Below are 13,003 nucleotides of genomic sequence, written 5' to 3' on the forward strand. Positions count from 1 at the left end.
TTTACAAAGTTGAGTGCTGATCCAGGACCAGACTTTAGACCTCAGGCCCTCGATGCGTTGTGGTTGCCTTGAGACTTGAGGTGGTTTAAAGAGTATCTTTGATACAATCATTGTGAGTTAAACACGTTTACATTTGGGAATTCTTGTGAACTTGATTTTGGTGGAAACTTCCAAAACTTGGCATGCTGGTCATCAGGGAAGGGAGGTCTTCCTTGAACAGCTGACCATGTGCTGAGCCACATCGAAAGCTACACGTCAGCCATCTTCAAGTCTGTTTTTTGAAAACAGCTTTTAAAAATGTGCTGGGTTTTTTTCTTTTACAATCTGGGGGTATTGAAATGTGGAATCTAACTTGACAGACCTTCAAATAGGACTTATCTTGTGTTATTCTAACAACTAAGTCAAAACAAGTCCAAGTCAGCAAACTGAAAACTATCTAAATACACTCCCCGAACACACATACCATTAAAATACTATACATTTATACAGAATCATCCTCACTTTCTCCGTGCAATATCCAACTTTGATTCCATAAACCCAGCTTACCTCTTAATTTTCAAAGTTTTTTTTTTAAGTAAGTGCAGTGCAAGCAATAGGAGCTTGGGCACACTGTTGTGACATATTTCAGGTCAAAGAAAACAGCGATGGCCTGAAGACTCTGCGTGACACAGTGAGGCAAAAACAAAAACAGAAGTAGGCCGCAGTGCCTCTGTCTGTCCTGAACAGTGTAAGGTTATAATGCCTCTCAAATGAACACCTAGCAACCACTCTTTTATTGTAATTATTCATTTCCAGCATTGAATTTAAAGTAATTAAAGTCTCTCCCAGTTCTTAGCTTATTATTTTCCTCTGTAAGGGCTGGCCTTGACCCTTTCTGAAGACATGTCACTTCCTCTGAAATTTCATTCTTTCACTTATTTCTTTTCTTCTCTTGTCTCAAAGTTCTTTCCTCCTGCTGTCGGTCTCTCTCCCTCTCGCTCCTCCTCCAGAGGGTGGGTTTGTCTGTGCTCCCACATTCGCACTGCTCCGTCCCACTGTGGAGAAACACAGACAAAAGTCAGCTCCTGCTACTATACCTCACCTCACAGTAGCTGAGCCAGAGTTTAAACTGGTTTGTTTAAAACTTGTTAGGACTCCTATTTATTTAAAACAGCCAACGCAAAATTTATAAAAACTGCAGTATTTAACACATTTTAGTGGAAAGCATGTTCACACCCACACACTCACTGTGTTAAGTCTTAAAATTTTGCAATACTGAATAAATTCAGGGCTTCTGGAAAACTTAAGGAAGATCCATTATTCATATTTTTTTGTTTGCAAGGCTAAAGAAATTTATATAACTTTCCAAACTGGCATAAACTAGGAGAAATAATTCAAGAGTTTCAACTAGAGATAGACCGATATGGTTTTTCCCGAGCCGATACTGATTATTTGCTGTCAAGGAGGCTGACACAGATATTTGAAGCTGGTATTAATTTGCAGTCAAAGTGTGAATATTGGAGTCAAAATTTTTAACAATACAACCTCCAACACTTAACGTCATTCAAATACCTTTAAGCATTAGTTTATTAAACAGCTCCCAGGCTTAGCAGCATGTTTTATAAAGTTAAATGAAAAATTAAAATAATAAATAGCGATAGATTTCTGCTGTAAATAAAGTTTTCCAAAATTTCAGTGTAACTGCAATAACTGTAGCAAGTGCACTGCTGATTGGCTGTTTCCCAAGCCATGGCTCTGCTTGTAACCAATCAGATGGGCTGTCGGTGGGACAGTACTGGGGACTGAGTAGTGACTGCAGACAGTGGAGCGGCTTCATCAGAGCTGCAACAATGCAGTTTTAAATTAGTTTCTTATCAGCCATCGGACTGAAAAAAAGGCAGATGCCGATATGCCTCAAAATGCCTCCAAATATCAGCCCTGATAATCAGCTAGGTTGATGATCGGTCTATCTCTAGTTTCAACATCTTTGGCTTCATATGTAGGAAAATGCTGAAATGAGATGGCTGTAAGTCATCATCGTCACAGAGGTTAGTGGCTCTTCTTTTTTTTTTTTTTCCAAAATGAAAAATCATTTTACTGTCTGTAGGGATGCACGGCTCCAACTTTTCTGGTTCTGATACCAATACCGATACTTGGGCTTTGGTATCGGCCGATACCGATACTGATCCGACACAAGACTTAAATAATAACCTCCATGCCCTACAGTGGGATAAGACTGGTAATATTTTGGGTAAAAGGCTACAAATGAGTAGATGGAATTACTGAAGTTAATATTTAATTAAACTATGAAATATTTAAATGCTTACTGTTAAAACAATTCATCATTATGTACAAGTTCTTTTCAAATGTTAACTATTATACCCTGTTGATTGGTAATGCAGCTAAAAGCAAAGCAAATGCTTCAGGGGCAGCTTTTCAAATAAAGGAGCAAAGAGCGCTGGTAGAAAAAAAAAAAAAAAAGGAAAAGGCAGAGAGCTGTTTGCCTGGATCGGCAAAGGGGCACAGATACACCGATACCAGCGCTAACAGATACCACCGATCAGTATCGGAGCATCCCTAACTATCTGTCATTTCACTTCATAAATAAGGTGAATTAACTTAACTCATAAATATGAAAACATCAAAAAGGTGTTTTCTGCAAACTTCAGTTTTGGCAAACGTCATACCTCCGTAAAATAACGAAAGGAAATTTAAGGTTTTGTTTCTTTCCAGCTATGAGTGAACAGTCCTGTTTTATCTTGGGATAAAAGAGAAACTGGTTAAAACACAGTCCCAACCGAAATCCATTCATTTTTGACAATCACCAGGTGATTTCTGTTGAAGCAGAAACTCCTTAAATGATCTAAAGCTCATCCATGTTGAAGTATTCCACCACAGGACAAAATACAATCTGGTTCAATTCAACTCATTAAAACCTATTCCAGCGCTCATTTCTAAAGTGAAGGTAAGATTAATGATTACAAGCCTCTACATGCTGCCCCTGGTTAAACAGATTAGACAAACAGAACTTACAGAGCTGCTGATGATGTTGTCCTGGTATGGGTGCCAACTAACGTCCCGCACGCACGCATCATGGCCTGACAGTCTGGATACGATGCCGCCTGTCAGCACGTCATAAACTAGAGCGATGCACAAAGAATTCAAATGTTTTAGTTCTTGTGGGCATGTTTTGAATAACATCCCTTTAATCATGTTAATACATATCAGAAAAGCATTTATTTTAAGTGTAAGCACACCAAGGCGGACACAAAATAATATGACTTTATGATGCAAATGACATAAGAAGGGACTCACTGATGATTTTGCCGGTGGAGCAGCCAGAGTAAATGAACCTCTGTCCAGTGCTGAACTCAGGGGAGAAACGGCAGCGGATGAGGGTGTGCAGAACGCCGTGGCCACGGTACGTCATCACAGAGGTGTCACCAGTCAGCTTGTGTCTCTTCAGGGCTGAAAGAAACAACAGGCAAAAGTTTCATCTCACAAAATCTTAAAAAAGCTCTTAATGTCAGAGATGAGATATCAAAGATGAGTAGTTTTGACACGTTTACTTTTAAGTTCAGGAAACTGGTGAGTTTTGAAAAATGAAAAATCTTGGGTTGTTCCCTTTCCCTCTCTTAGCATCCCAGATGTTTTCATTCCTCTTCTTCTTTTTCCTTCTCTTTGAATTTTAATGGTCATCACCCTGCTCCTTTCCTCTGCTTTTAAAACCTCTATGTCTCCTGACCCTCCAACATATACACACTGTGATTCAACTTTCTGTCATTGGCACTTTTATAGTGTCATTTCGTCTTCATCTCTTAATCTTTCCCCCATGCGTCCTCTCCTGTCCTCTTTCTCATTCAGTGCCTCCTCCTTTAACTTCACCTCTTCTTCCTCACCTCTCTGAGGGACCTGCTGCCAGCGGTAATCCCAGTTTTGTTGGGTGACAGCCAGGCGGGAAGCTGCCAGTCCTTCTTTGGGTGAGAACTTCCTGACGTCCCAGAGCTTGATGGACTGGTCCTTCGAGTTGCTGATCAGATAGCGGGCGTCACCCTGGTGTAGACACAAGACAGGTAGAAAAAAACACATTGTATAAAGGAGGGAATAGAGCTAATTGCAAGAGGCAGCTAATGGACTAATAAAACATAAACACTGGGCTAATATTGACCTTTAATTAATCATCTACCATCTATCATCAGTCACAACAACTGCCCAGGAGGACTGAAGGAACTTTCCAGTGGCAGATTGATTAAATACAAGCAGCATTCCTCTCCTCAACCCCCCACCTTGCTGTGGATGAAGGTGATGCCGTCTCGATGGCCGGCCAGCTGTCCGACAGGCTGTGGTCTGTCCTCCCGCAGCGTCCGTCTGTCCCACACCTTGCACAGTGCGTCGTCGCTGCCAGAGAAGAGCAGCTGGGATGAGCTGTCAGCAAACGCCACCGCATTCACATCGTCCTCATGGGCATCAATCTGACGAGAAGAGAAACAAAAGAAAGACAGTCAGTGTGCCTGTGGTGGAGGGCGTGTGAGCCAGAGGAAGATTACAAGAGAGAGCAGAGAGAGTGTGTGTGCAGTATTCATTCTCGTCCTAAACTCTCTTTATATGTATAACTTATCCATGACCAGGTGTACGTAAGAGTTGTGGTTAGGGGTGGGAGAAAAAAAATGAAATTTGATATATTGGGATTTTTTTGTTTGACAATATCAAAACCAGGATTCTTTGTCAAAAATGTTTTTTTTTTCAAATTCTGATTCTCCATTTCAGTCTTTGTTTATAAACTGGATTGAAAAAACATTACCACCACTTCCAGCAGGATGTGAAATGTTTCCCTCTGACTCACATGATGTGCATTTGATAGGAAAATTATAGCTCCTGATACAGTGTGTAGACATTATCATCATCATTGAACTTTTTCACATGGTCTGGTGTTAAAAAAAACAAAAAATCGCAAAAATCGTAAATATCAAAGAATCGCAATTTAAATCCAATCAGCACCCCAAAAATCGTAATAGAATTGAATCGCGAGAATAGCATATCGTCCCAGCTAGTTGTCGTAAGAAAAAATGGTGATAAGAGATGAAAGTACTTTATAAAAAGCACATTTAACAGAATGTTTGAGGCACAAGCTCAGATCAGTTTTAAACTACAGACAGCAGGGCAAGAATAGACCCTGATAATTCACATGTGGACTGAGAAGCTGTGTTTACCTCTGACAGAGGTGTTCTGTATTCACTTCTAGCTGCACAAAAGTACAAATACTGGGACAACCTCCTCTACCATAACAACAAATAATGCTCAGACTGAAGAAAACAGACCCAAAATGCAGCCTTTAGACATTCATAATTTGACTATTACTACTAATGGGTCTGGTGAAAACAGGTTATAAATTTTAATTTTGAAACAACTTGAGTGTCCAGTCTAACTTTCATACACTGCCTCTTTAAAACAAAATTGTATACATCTATTGTTTGGGACATTTTTCACAAATATTCTGCTCTGGTGTGAATTGTAAGAAGGAGAACAATGCATGTGGGATGATATTCAATGTCTATTGTAATAAGAAATCCCTTTATTGCTGCCTTGGCTCTCTGGTGTGTTAAAGCAATTTCAACAATGAAGCTCTACAGCAAAGAGAAACGAGAGAGCATCAGGCTTTTTGCCACAGGCAACATTTGCAAGAAGAATCAACTGATCACTGGTTCTGGTCTTATCAAAAGATAATTATGAATAACAACCACCATTAGTATCATTCTGGACAATACACTGGCTCCAGCACAAAGGTCAGAGGTCAGACAGGAACATATGATTCAGAAGTAATGAAAGGGACAGAATGAGAGAGGACAGGAGACATTGATGAGGCAGATGGCAGAGGCCGGTCACTGATTTCTACGCAGAGGGGGGTGGTGGGGGCTGGAAACTCTGAATGTACTAACACTCCTTCAGGTCAGCTAATGCCTGATAACCTTGAACTGGGGATCATACAAAATCATAAAAAGTTGACTTGACTTAGAGGAGGAAGAAATAGGAAGTGATCAGCAATCAGAACATCAAGTCCAAACACCAACCTTCAGCGTTCGTTTATTCTGCTCCAGATCAAAAACATAAAGGCAGCCATCGTTTGCCCTGAAAGGAGAAAGAAGAAAGTGAGAGAAACCTCTGGTAAGCTTTGAATGACATCCTGTTAACTTTAAATCAAGACTTTTTTCAAAATTACATATCTATTCAATTTCAACCTTTAATCTACTGCTGTAAGAAGGAGAAATGCTACTTGGATGTACATGTCCAAAAGAAACTGAACTACTGCTTTTCAACACTGTCAGTTGCTGCCTTGAAACATAATAGCAAATTGTACTCACCCTCCCAGGATTTCATTGCCATCTGTGGACGCAGCCAGTGAGAACACACAGAACCTCCTCTCTTCTGGGCTACAAAGCACACACACACACACCAGAGCTGGTTAACATCACAGACATAGCACCAGTTTTAAATTACAACTACACAGCCACACTGTAAACTGTATTATTCCAAAGCAAAGCTTGATGAAGGCACACGTCACATCTTAAATGATTCTGTTGTTACGTGAGCAATGAGTTTAATGGGAATGCTTTGTTTAAACTATCTGTCTCTCCAAGCAACACACACACACACACACACACACACACACACACACACACACACACACACACACACACACACACACACACACACACACACACACACACACACACACACACACACACACACACACACACACACACACACACACACACACACAAGGATGAATGTTGAGGTGACGAGTTCTGACAGTATCATTCATCCAGGTGGTAATGAAGGGCGAGGAGGGCTGGCTGGTAGGGAATGATAGATTACCTGCTCTGTAATGTTATAAGTTACTATGAGGGAAACACTAACTTGAGGTCCAAGGCGGTGTGGTTTTCACTGTCTCCATCTATACTGCACAAATGAACTGCAGGAAAGACACAATAGGGAGAGAATGGTTACAACAGCACGTTGCATAATATGTTGTCCGACCTGGTGGAAAAACGATGATAATGTTATTTGGGAGGATTTCTTGCAACTTTTTTTGATAGACCCGTCTCCTGGCCAAAATCCACCAATAATCCCCTGTATAACAAAAACGACACTGGCCCAGTGGTCAAAGGCGCTGTCAGGACTATCTGTTTGGCTTCAGTGACACCTTTGAATGGAATAAGTAGTGTTTTTCCGGGATAAAAGGGGGACTCCATTTCCCATGAGCTCCATCACCCACTGTCATGAGGTTGTGACTCCTACCAAAGCGCTCATCTGTTCCAGAAGCAAAGGCATGGAGAGAAAATCCCCTTTTTTGCAGGATACAAAGTGAGGTAATGTATCAATTTATAGTTACATGGTGCTATTAAACGTGACAAAAATCAAACTTTCTAAACTCGGTTTGCAGTGTAGTTAAGTGTCCAGAAGGTGAGTAGACCATCTTTTACGTGTTAATCACAGCCTGACGTGTCCATAATGTGTAACGTTAGTGCATCCTGGTTATGTCCTACCAGTGCTAATTAACTAACTGCAACCTCATCAAGAAGAGCTAACGAAACCTCACTCTTCATTTCATTGATAGACTCTCAAGTTTGAACAGACCACTGCAGAATAACAACAGAGAAATCACCTTTGCACCTTTAACAGAAGAAGTATTGCAATGAGAAATTTCAAGAAGAGAGAACAGTACAAAAAATTAGCACACATTGAGTTTTTGTAAATAAAGCTTTTGTTTGATTAAAATAGATCAACAGATCAGACCGTTTACCATCATGAGCACTGAACTTTCCTACGGTAGAGATCAGGATGACAGCCCCTCCCCTGGTTTTTACATCCCTGCCTCTGCTGAATGTATTTTATCCTTGCTGGCACTTAACTTGCACCTGACCCGTACCATCAGCAGCCATGGAATTTACAAATGCTCCTATGTACACACATACATTGTATACATAACCAGAGAGCAACCCTGGATCTCTTGCCGTGAATCACATCCTCACTGATGAACACAACAGAATGAACACATTCACATTCAAGAGTCTTCTTTTCATCGCTGTTGATGGGCCAGACGTGCGTTTGTTCCCTTACAGAGGTTTACAGAGATGTGGCGAGATTTTGATAGTGACTGACGTTTCGCCATGTTGCTGAAACTTCGTTAGGTCATCTCCCTCATTGCAGGTGTGGCTGTTGCAGGAAGGTAAATGTTTCATGACTTTTTAGTTTCCATCAAAGATGAATGTTCAGCTGTACAAAACGTAATAAAGCCCTCCATTAACTTAAAAAATAATTAAGCCTGTTGATTGTTTTTTTCATGATTTAACCCCCCACTCCCTTTAGTTATTTGAAAAATCATCTACTCTCAGGAGGAATATTATACTTTGTTTACTTCAGTTCTGAGCAATTTATGCCATTGCTTTGTCAACTACTCTTTCCCTAATTAGCATCATGGTCTTTGAGCTTTATGAAGGATTGTACAGTATATACTGTGTAGTCCCGAGCCTTACTGTAGTCAGACCAGCTGGAGTAGAGTACATGCTGTGCGTCAGGTGTAAAGCATACATCCAGCACACTCCAGCCAACGTCACGAGCCTTCACTGTTCGTCGTAAATGAAAGCGCCCCCTGGTGGTGTCATACAAACGGATGTTTTGATCTGCACCAAGCAACAGAAAAGAAAAATTAGTGTAGGTTGGGAAAACAAAATTCCACCGACAAAGGACTGTGCATCATAAATCAGGTCAGATATAACATATAGATATGAGTAAGTCAAACAAAATTTTGCATATTCAATCAAATGTACAGTTTTTTGGTTGGATTCAGTTGCATGATTAAACAAGAAATGTAAAAGGGAATGCGAATGATAACAGATTAAATAATCACTGTCAAATCTGATTCAGTTCCTCCGGACTCTCATGAAGGATCTCATCGTGTTTACCTTGGCAGGCAGATAGAAACATGTTGCCATCCTCACTGTACACTCCACAGAAGGCTTTCTGCTGGTACGTATCCTTGTGGGATACATAGTTTGGCAGAAAACTGCAATGAAAAAAAGGTCAGCATTATTCAAGAGACATCTGCAGGAGATATCACAACTCGCTTACCAATTTTCACAAGACCTATAACTATAGCTCAACCAGTCACAAAAATATTCAATGTGGGATTATAGAATTTATTGATAGTTATTCTTTCCCTGTGTGAACCTTTGGCATTGAGTTTTCCAAAATATTCAGAACTGAAGTGACACTTACTGTGTGCGGATACGACTGCACTCCCCATGAGAGAAGCTGGTGCCTCTGCATCTGCCTTGTTCCCTCTGAAAGATTTTACCAGGAAAAGAAGCATTAAACATCAATGGGCCTACAGTTAGGAATACTCTTAAAAATCACATCAACATTCCAGGAATATTTCTGTTTTATCCAAAGAAGAGTTGTCAGCAGTGAGTGTAATACTCAAAGAAGATGCTGGTTGGCTTGAGAAACCAGGAAGAGAAGAGAAGCTTGGCCTTGTTACCACGTCCTTTAGCTCATTTTCAAAAACGCCCACTTTTTAATCTTTTTTCATCTTAGACATAATTTTTTTTCTATTAGTGTTTCTTCCAAGCCCCATTCATAGCAGCATTAGATCTGTAGGTTTGTATACAAAGGCCCAGTTTACACAGCTTCATCACCATGCAGCTCTGGATTTTTGTATACTGTAAACAGCATGGTATTGTCTCATGCTTCAAATTACTTTTTTTTTCTCTGTTGAAGTCTGCAGACCCTGGCAGTGATGAAACTGATTGGTGCACTGCAGGTGGAAAAACATAGTCACATTTGAGATTTTTGCAAAGCTAAATGGGGTTTCTAACATAATGAAGCATTATGACACACTGAAATAGAGCATATGCTTTTACCTTTCTTATGTTTGGGTCAAATTTAGCTAAACGACAAAATGGCGTTGATTGCATCAGTTGATGGCATAGCTTCTGTTCTTGTTCCCCAGCCAGTTTCTCCACAAAGGGACTGAGTTTACCTACCTCCCCTGTGGGTGATACACTGACAAGTACATCACCTTCAAGTGCCTCAACTGAAACTCTTCTTAAAAAAAACTACCTCTACAGTACAGTGTTACGCGTTAACAGTTTTCTTTCAAACCAAATAAGATGCAGAGAAAAAAAACCCCACAACATCACATCATGTTAAAACAAGACTGTTACAAGTTTACCCACTGCTGACCCTGAAATCAATTTAATGGATTTCATTTAGCATCCACGCAGTCTGACCTCTGATAACATATGGGTGAAACTCTGTCTGCCTCTCAGGGAAGAGGAGGCTGTGGCCAGCAGGATCTGGGTTCGAATCTCACTTCGGTCCACCTCATGCGTGTCTGGTTGGCTGTCAACTATGTAAGTAACGCAAAGAGAACAAAGTTTTTGTCATTATCAAGCTGAGACATCAAACTGTCAAAGTTGTTTAATACCAGAGGTGGAGTTGATCTTTCTGACTGGAAGACAAAAAATTTTTGAAGTGTTTGAACAAACACATAATTTTGACTGATATTTGACCATCTTTACACCAACATTAACGTCTGGAGTGAAGGATAAAGGAGCTAAAGTGTCAACTAAATAAAGCTTAATCATTATGACAACTGTCTTCTAAAGAAAGAACACCTATGCTTCACATGTTTCCAGTTATTAGTCTGTATTTTGATGCATCCACTTTTTTGGGAAATTCTTCCTCATTCTGCTTGTACTGTTTAATCAAATTTAAAGAGTGGGTATTGTCTTCTTTAGGCTTTTTACTGTTTCTCTGGTGCCCCCCAGTTAATCCGTAATTGTTTCATACTGCTGTTTCAGAAAACTCTTATTTCAGCCTCTGTCTGAAATGCTTTGTTTAGCTCTTTAAGGCTCCATTCACACGTTTCATCTGAAAATGCTAAAACGGCTCCACGCTCTAAAATCCCCTTCCCTCTGATTAGCCAGCCCACTGGAGGCCTGCCAGGGTAAGAGGTACAGGCCTCACTCCAGCTTGTCATAAACCACTCCAGATCCTAATATGATGACCCTATCATTTATTAAATTATAGGGGAACATAAAAAACTTTTTTTCAAAAATAAATAAATATATGTGTACTCAAGAGTTACTTACTTACTTATGAGGACAGTGAACAAGGTCAGTGAAACGTTACCTGGTGGATTGTAGCGGTCACCCAGTCGGCCTTCCCAGGCTCCATCACTGTCCTCATCAGAGTCAGAGTATGACTGGACCAGCTGCAGCTCAGTGGCTCCACTGCCATGGACCAGTCTGACCTGGCCCCTACACATACAAACACAACATCTGGTCAACAAGTGATCAGCCTAAATAGTAAAATGCAATCAAACATTGATGTGGCTCACATGTTTCACACCAGCAAATGGCTTTTTTGACACTGAGAGTACAGTATTTAGCATTTGAACCTAGGCTTGCTTTAGACCGTTCACATAAATACAAAGCCTGTCCTTTTATTCATACTGACTGTGCCAGATTCTGGTACTTCTGTGATAGTTCTGACTTCTCCATAGTGTTATCGCTTATAGTCCCTGACATATGACCAAGTTGCTGTTACTGACAGCAAAAAGCAGCTGTGAACAGAGAAACAGAAGCTTTATTGCTAATAAATACTTACCTGTGATGATCCCCGATCCTATCTTTGCTCCAAACAGAGGGAAATGTGCATTTTTCAAATTACACAGCATGCTCAACAACTACTGCTTTCCACCATTTTTATGGTCTCTCTGTGTGTGTTTTCTGTTTACTTGCATGTTTTTGTGAAATTAACTTGTTATCTCAGCAATTCCAGCAAGCGCTAAGAATGTGTTTATTTTAGATGTTTGCACAGTTATATAACCTACATGGATAGTGTTTTACGAAACAAGCAGTTGTCAAAAGTAAAGCTTTTGATTTGTTAGTTTCAATGTCAGTGCTTTAAACACTCAGTTCACCTTCTTAGTAGGTAAGCCAGCACTTCAGCTAGGTCAACGTCCTCCTGTGATGGTGTCTGGCTGTCTCCTTGCTGCCTCTCGGCCGGCCTGCGGACTCGGCTGCTGCTGCCCTGGCTCTGATCTGCTGCTTCAGACTGCTCTGCCGGGTTGCCACTGGAAGAACCCCTTCCACCAGACATCCCAGAACTGGACTGAGAGCCCATAGACTGAGGGGAGCCTTGGGAGGAAGAGGAATGCAAAATAACGTTAAAGTTGTACCTGGGGGGACTGGATGCAATGTGCATGAGCTTATGTTCAAAGATGCATGAGAGGAAACGTAAAAACAGAAGTTAGGTATCAAAAGCTGACATCAGTTACGCATCAATATAAGTTATTTACATTAACAGTTGTACTTTCTATTCTATAAATTAAGTAGCCCACTTATCTGAGAGGTAGATTTACTGGTATGTATGCAACTAAAGCTTACGATAAAGATTCAGGGACTGACTTTGTTGAGCTAGCTACAAATGCTAACGACTTCACACTCAGTTTACCGTTTAACTGTCAAACGGTCTTCAGGACAGCTTGTAGATCCAGTTCTATGTCGTTTGTGTGTGGACCTAATAATTTATCTGATATGTTGCTTGCATCAGCTTAAACGTTTCACGTTTCAAACAAAAAAAACTAAAGACCTGACAGCCCAGTGGTAGATCAGCTGGCTAGCAAGGCCAGTCGTGAATCGCCATGTTGTTTACAAAAGTGTGAAAAAACACTGCGCGTGCCCCTGCTTTTCCGTCGTCACGTGATCCTTCAGATACGTCAACCAGGCATGTTTTGTTATCAAATAATTTGTGAAGACATTACCAAACTCCTAATACCAAAGTTTTTTTTTTAACCACATTATACAGCGACTGATACTAGAAAACAAAATGATAGAATAAGAAAGAATTACCTCAGATTTGCATTTAAAATGAAACACGCTTATTGAAACAAGACAGAGCAAGAGAGTGAATGCATAGAGTGAATGTAGCATTATCGTACAGGAGGGAAATTACGCCG

General features: G+C 40.5%; 1 protein-coding gene across 1 annotated transcript; it reads right to left on the reverse strand.

Annotated features, from left to right (window-relative positions):
• Nucleotides 1-900: 900 nt before the first annotated feature.
• Nucleotides 901-12,742, reverse strand: dcaf11 (ddb1 and cul4 associated factor 11). Its single transcript, XM_074693746.1, has 15 exons — nt 12,499-12,742; nt 11,966-12,182; nt 11,173-11,300; nt 10,269-10,387; nt 9,256-9,320; nt 8,943-9,043; nt 8,514-8,660; nt 6,895-6,949; nt 6,339-6,407; nt 6,048-6,105; nt 4,266-4,451; nt 3,879-4,032; nt 3,295-3,447; nt 3,013-3,119; nt 901-1,034 (listed from the first exon to the last, which is right to left on the reverse strand). Exons 2-15 carry the CDS (start codon nt 12,166-12,168, stop codon nt 915-917), a joined length of 1,665 nt encoding a protein of 554 aa, XP_074549847.1. The 5' UTR covers nt 12,169-12,182; nt 12,499-12,742; the 3' UTR covers nt 901-914.
• Between the last annotated feature and the right edge of the window lie 261 nt (nt 12,743-13,003).

This window comes from Halichoeres trimaculatus, unplaced genomic scaffold (assembly GCF_033239565.1).
Source record: "Halichoeres trimaculatus isolate MK-OKI-2021-1 unplaced genomic scaffold, fHalTri1.1 fHalTri1_scaffold_18, whole genome shotgun sequence".
Classification (NCBI taxonomy): domain Eukaryota; kingdom Metazoa; phylum Chordata; class Actinopteri; order Labriformes; family Labridae; genus Halichoeres; species Halichoeres trimaculatus.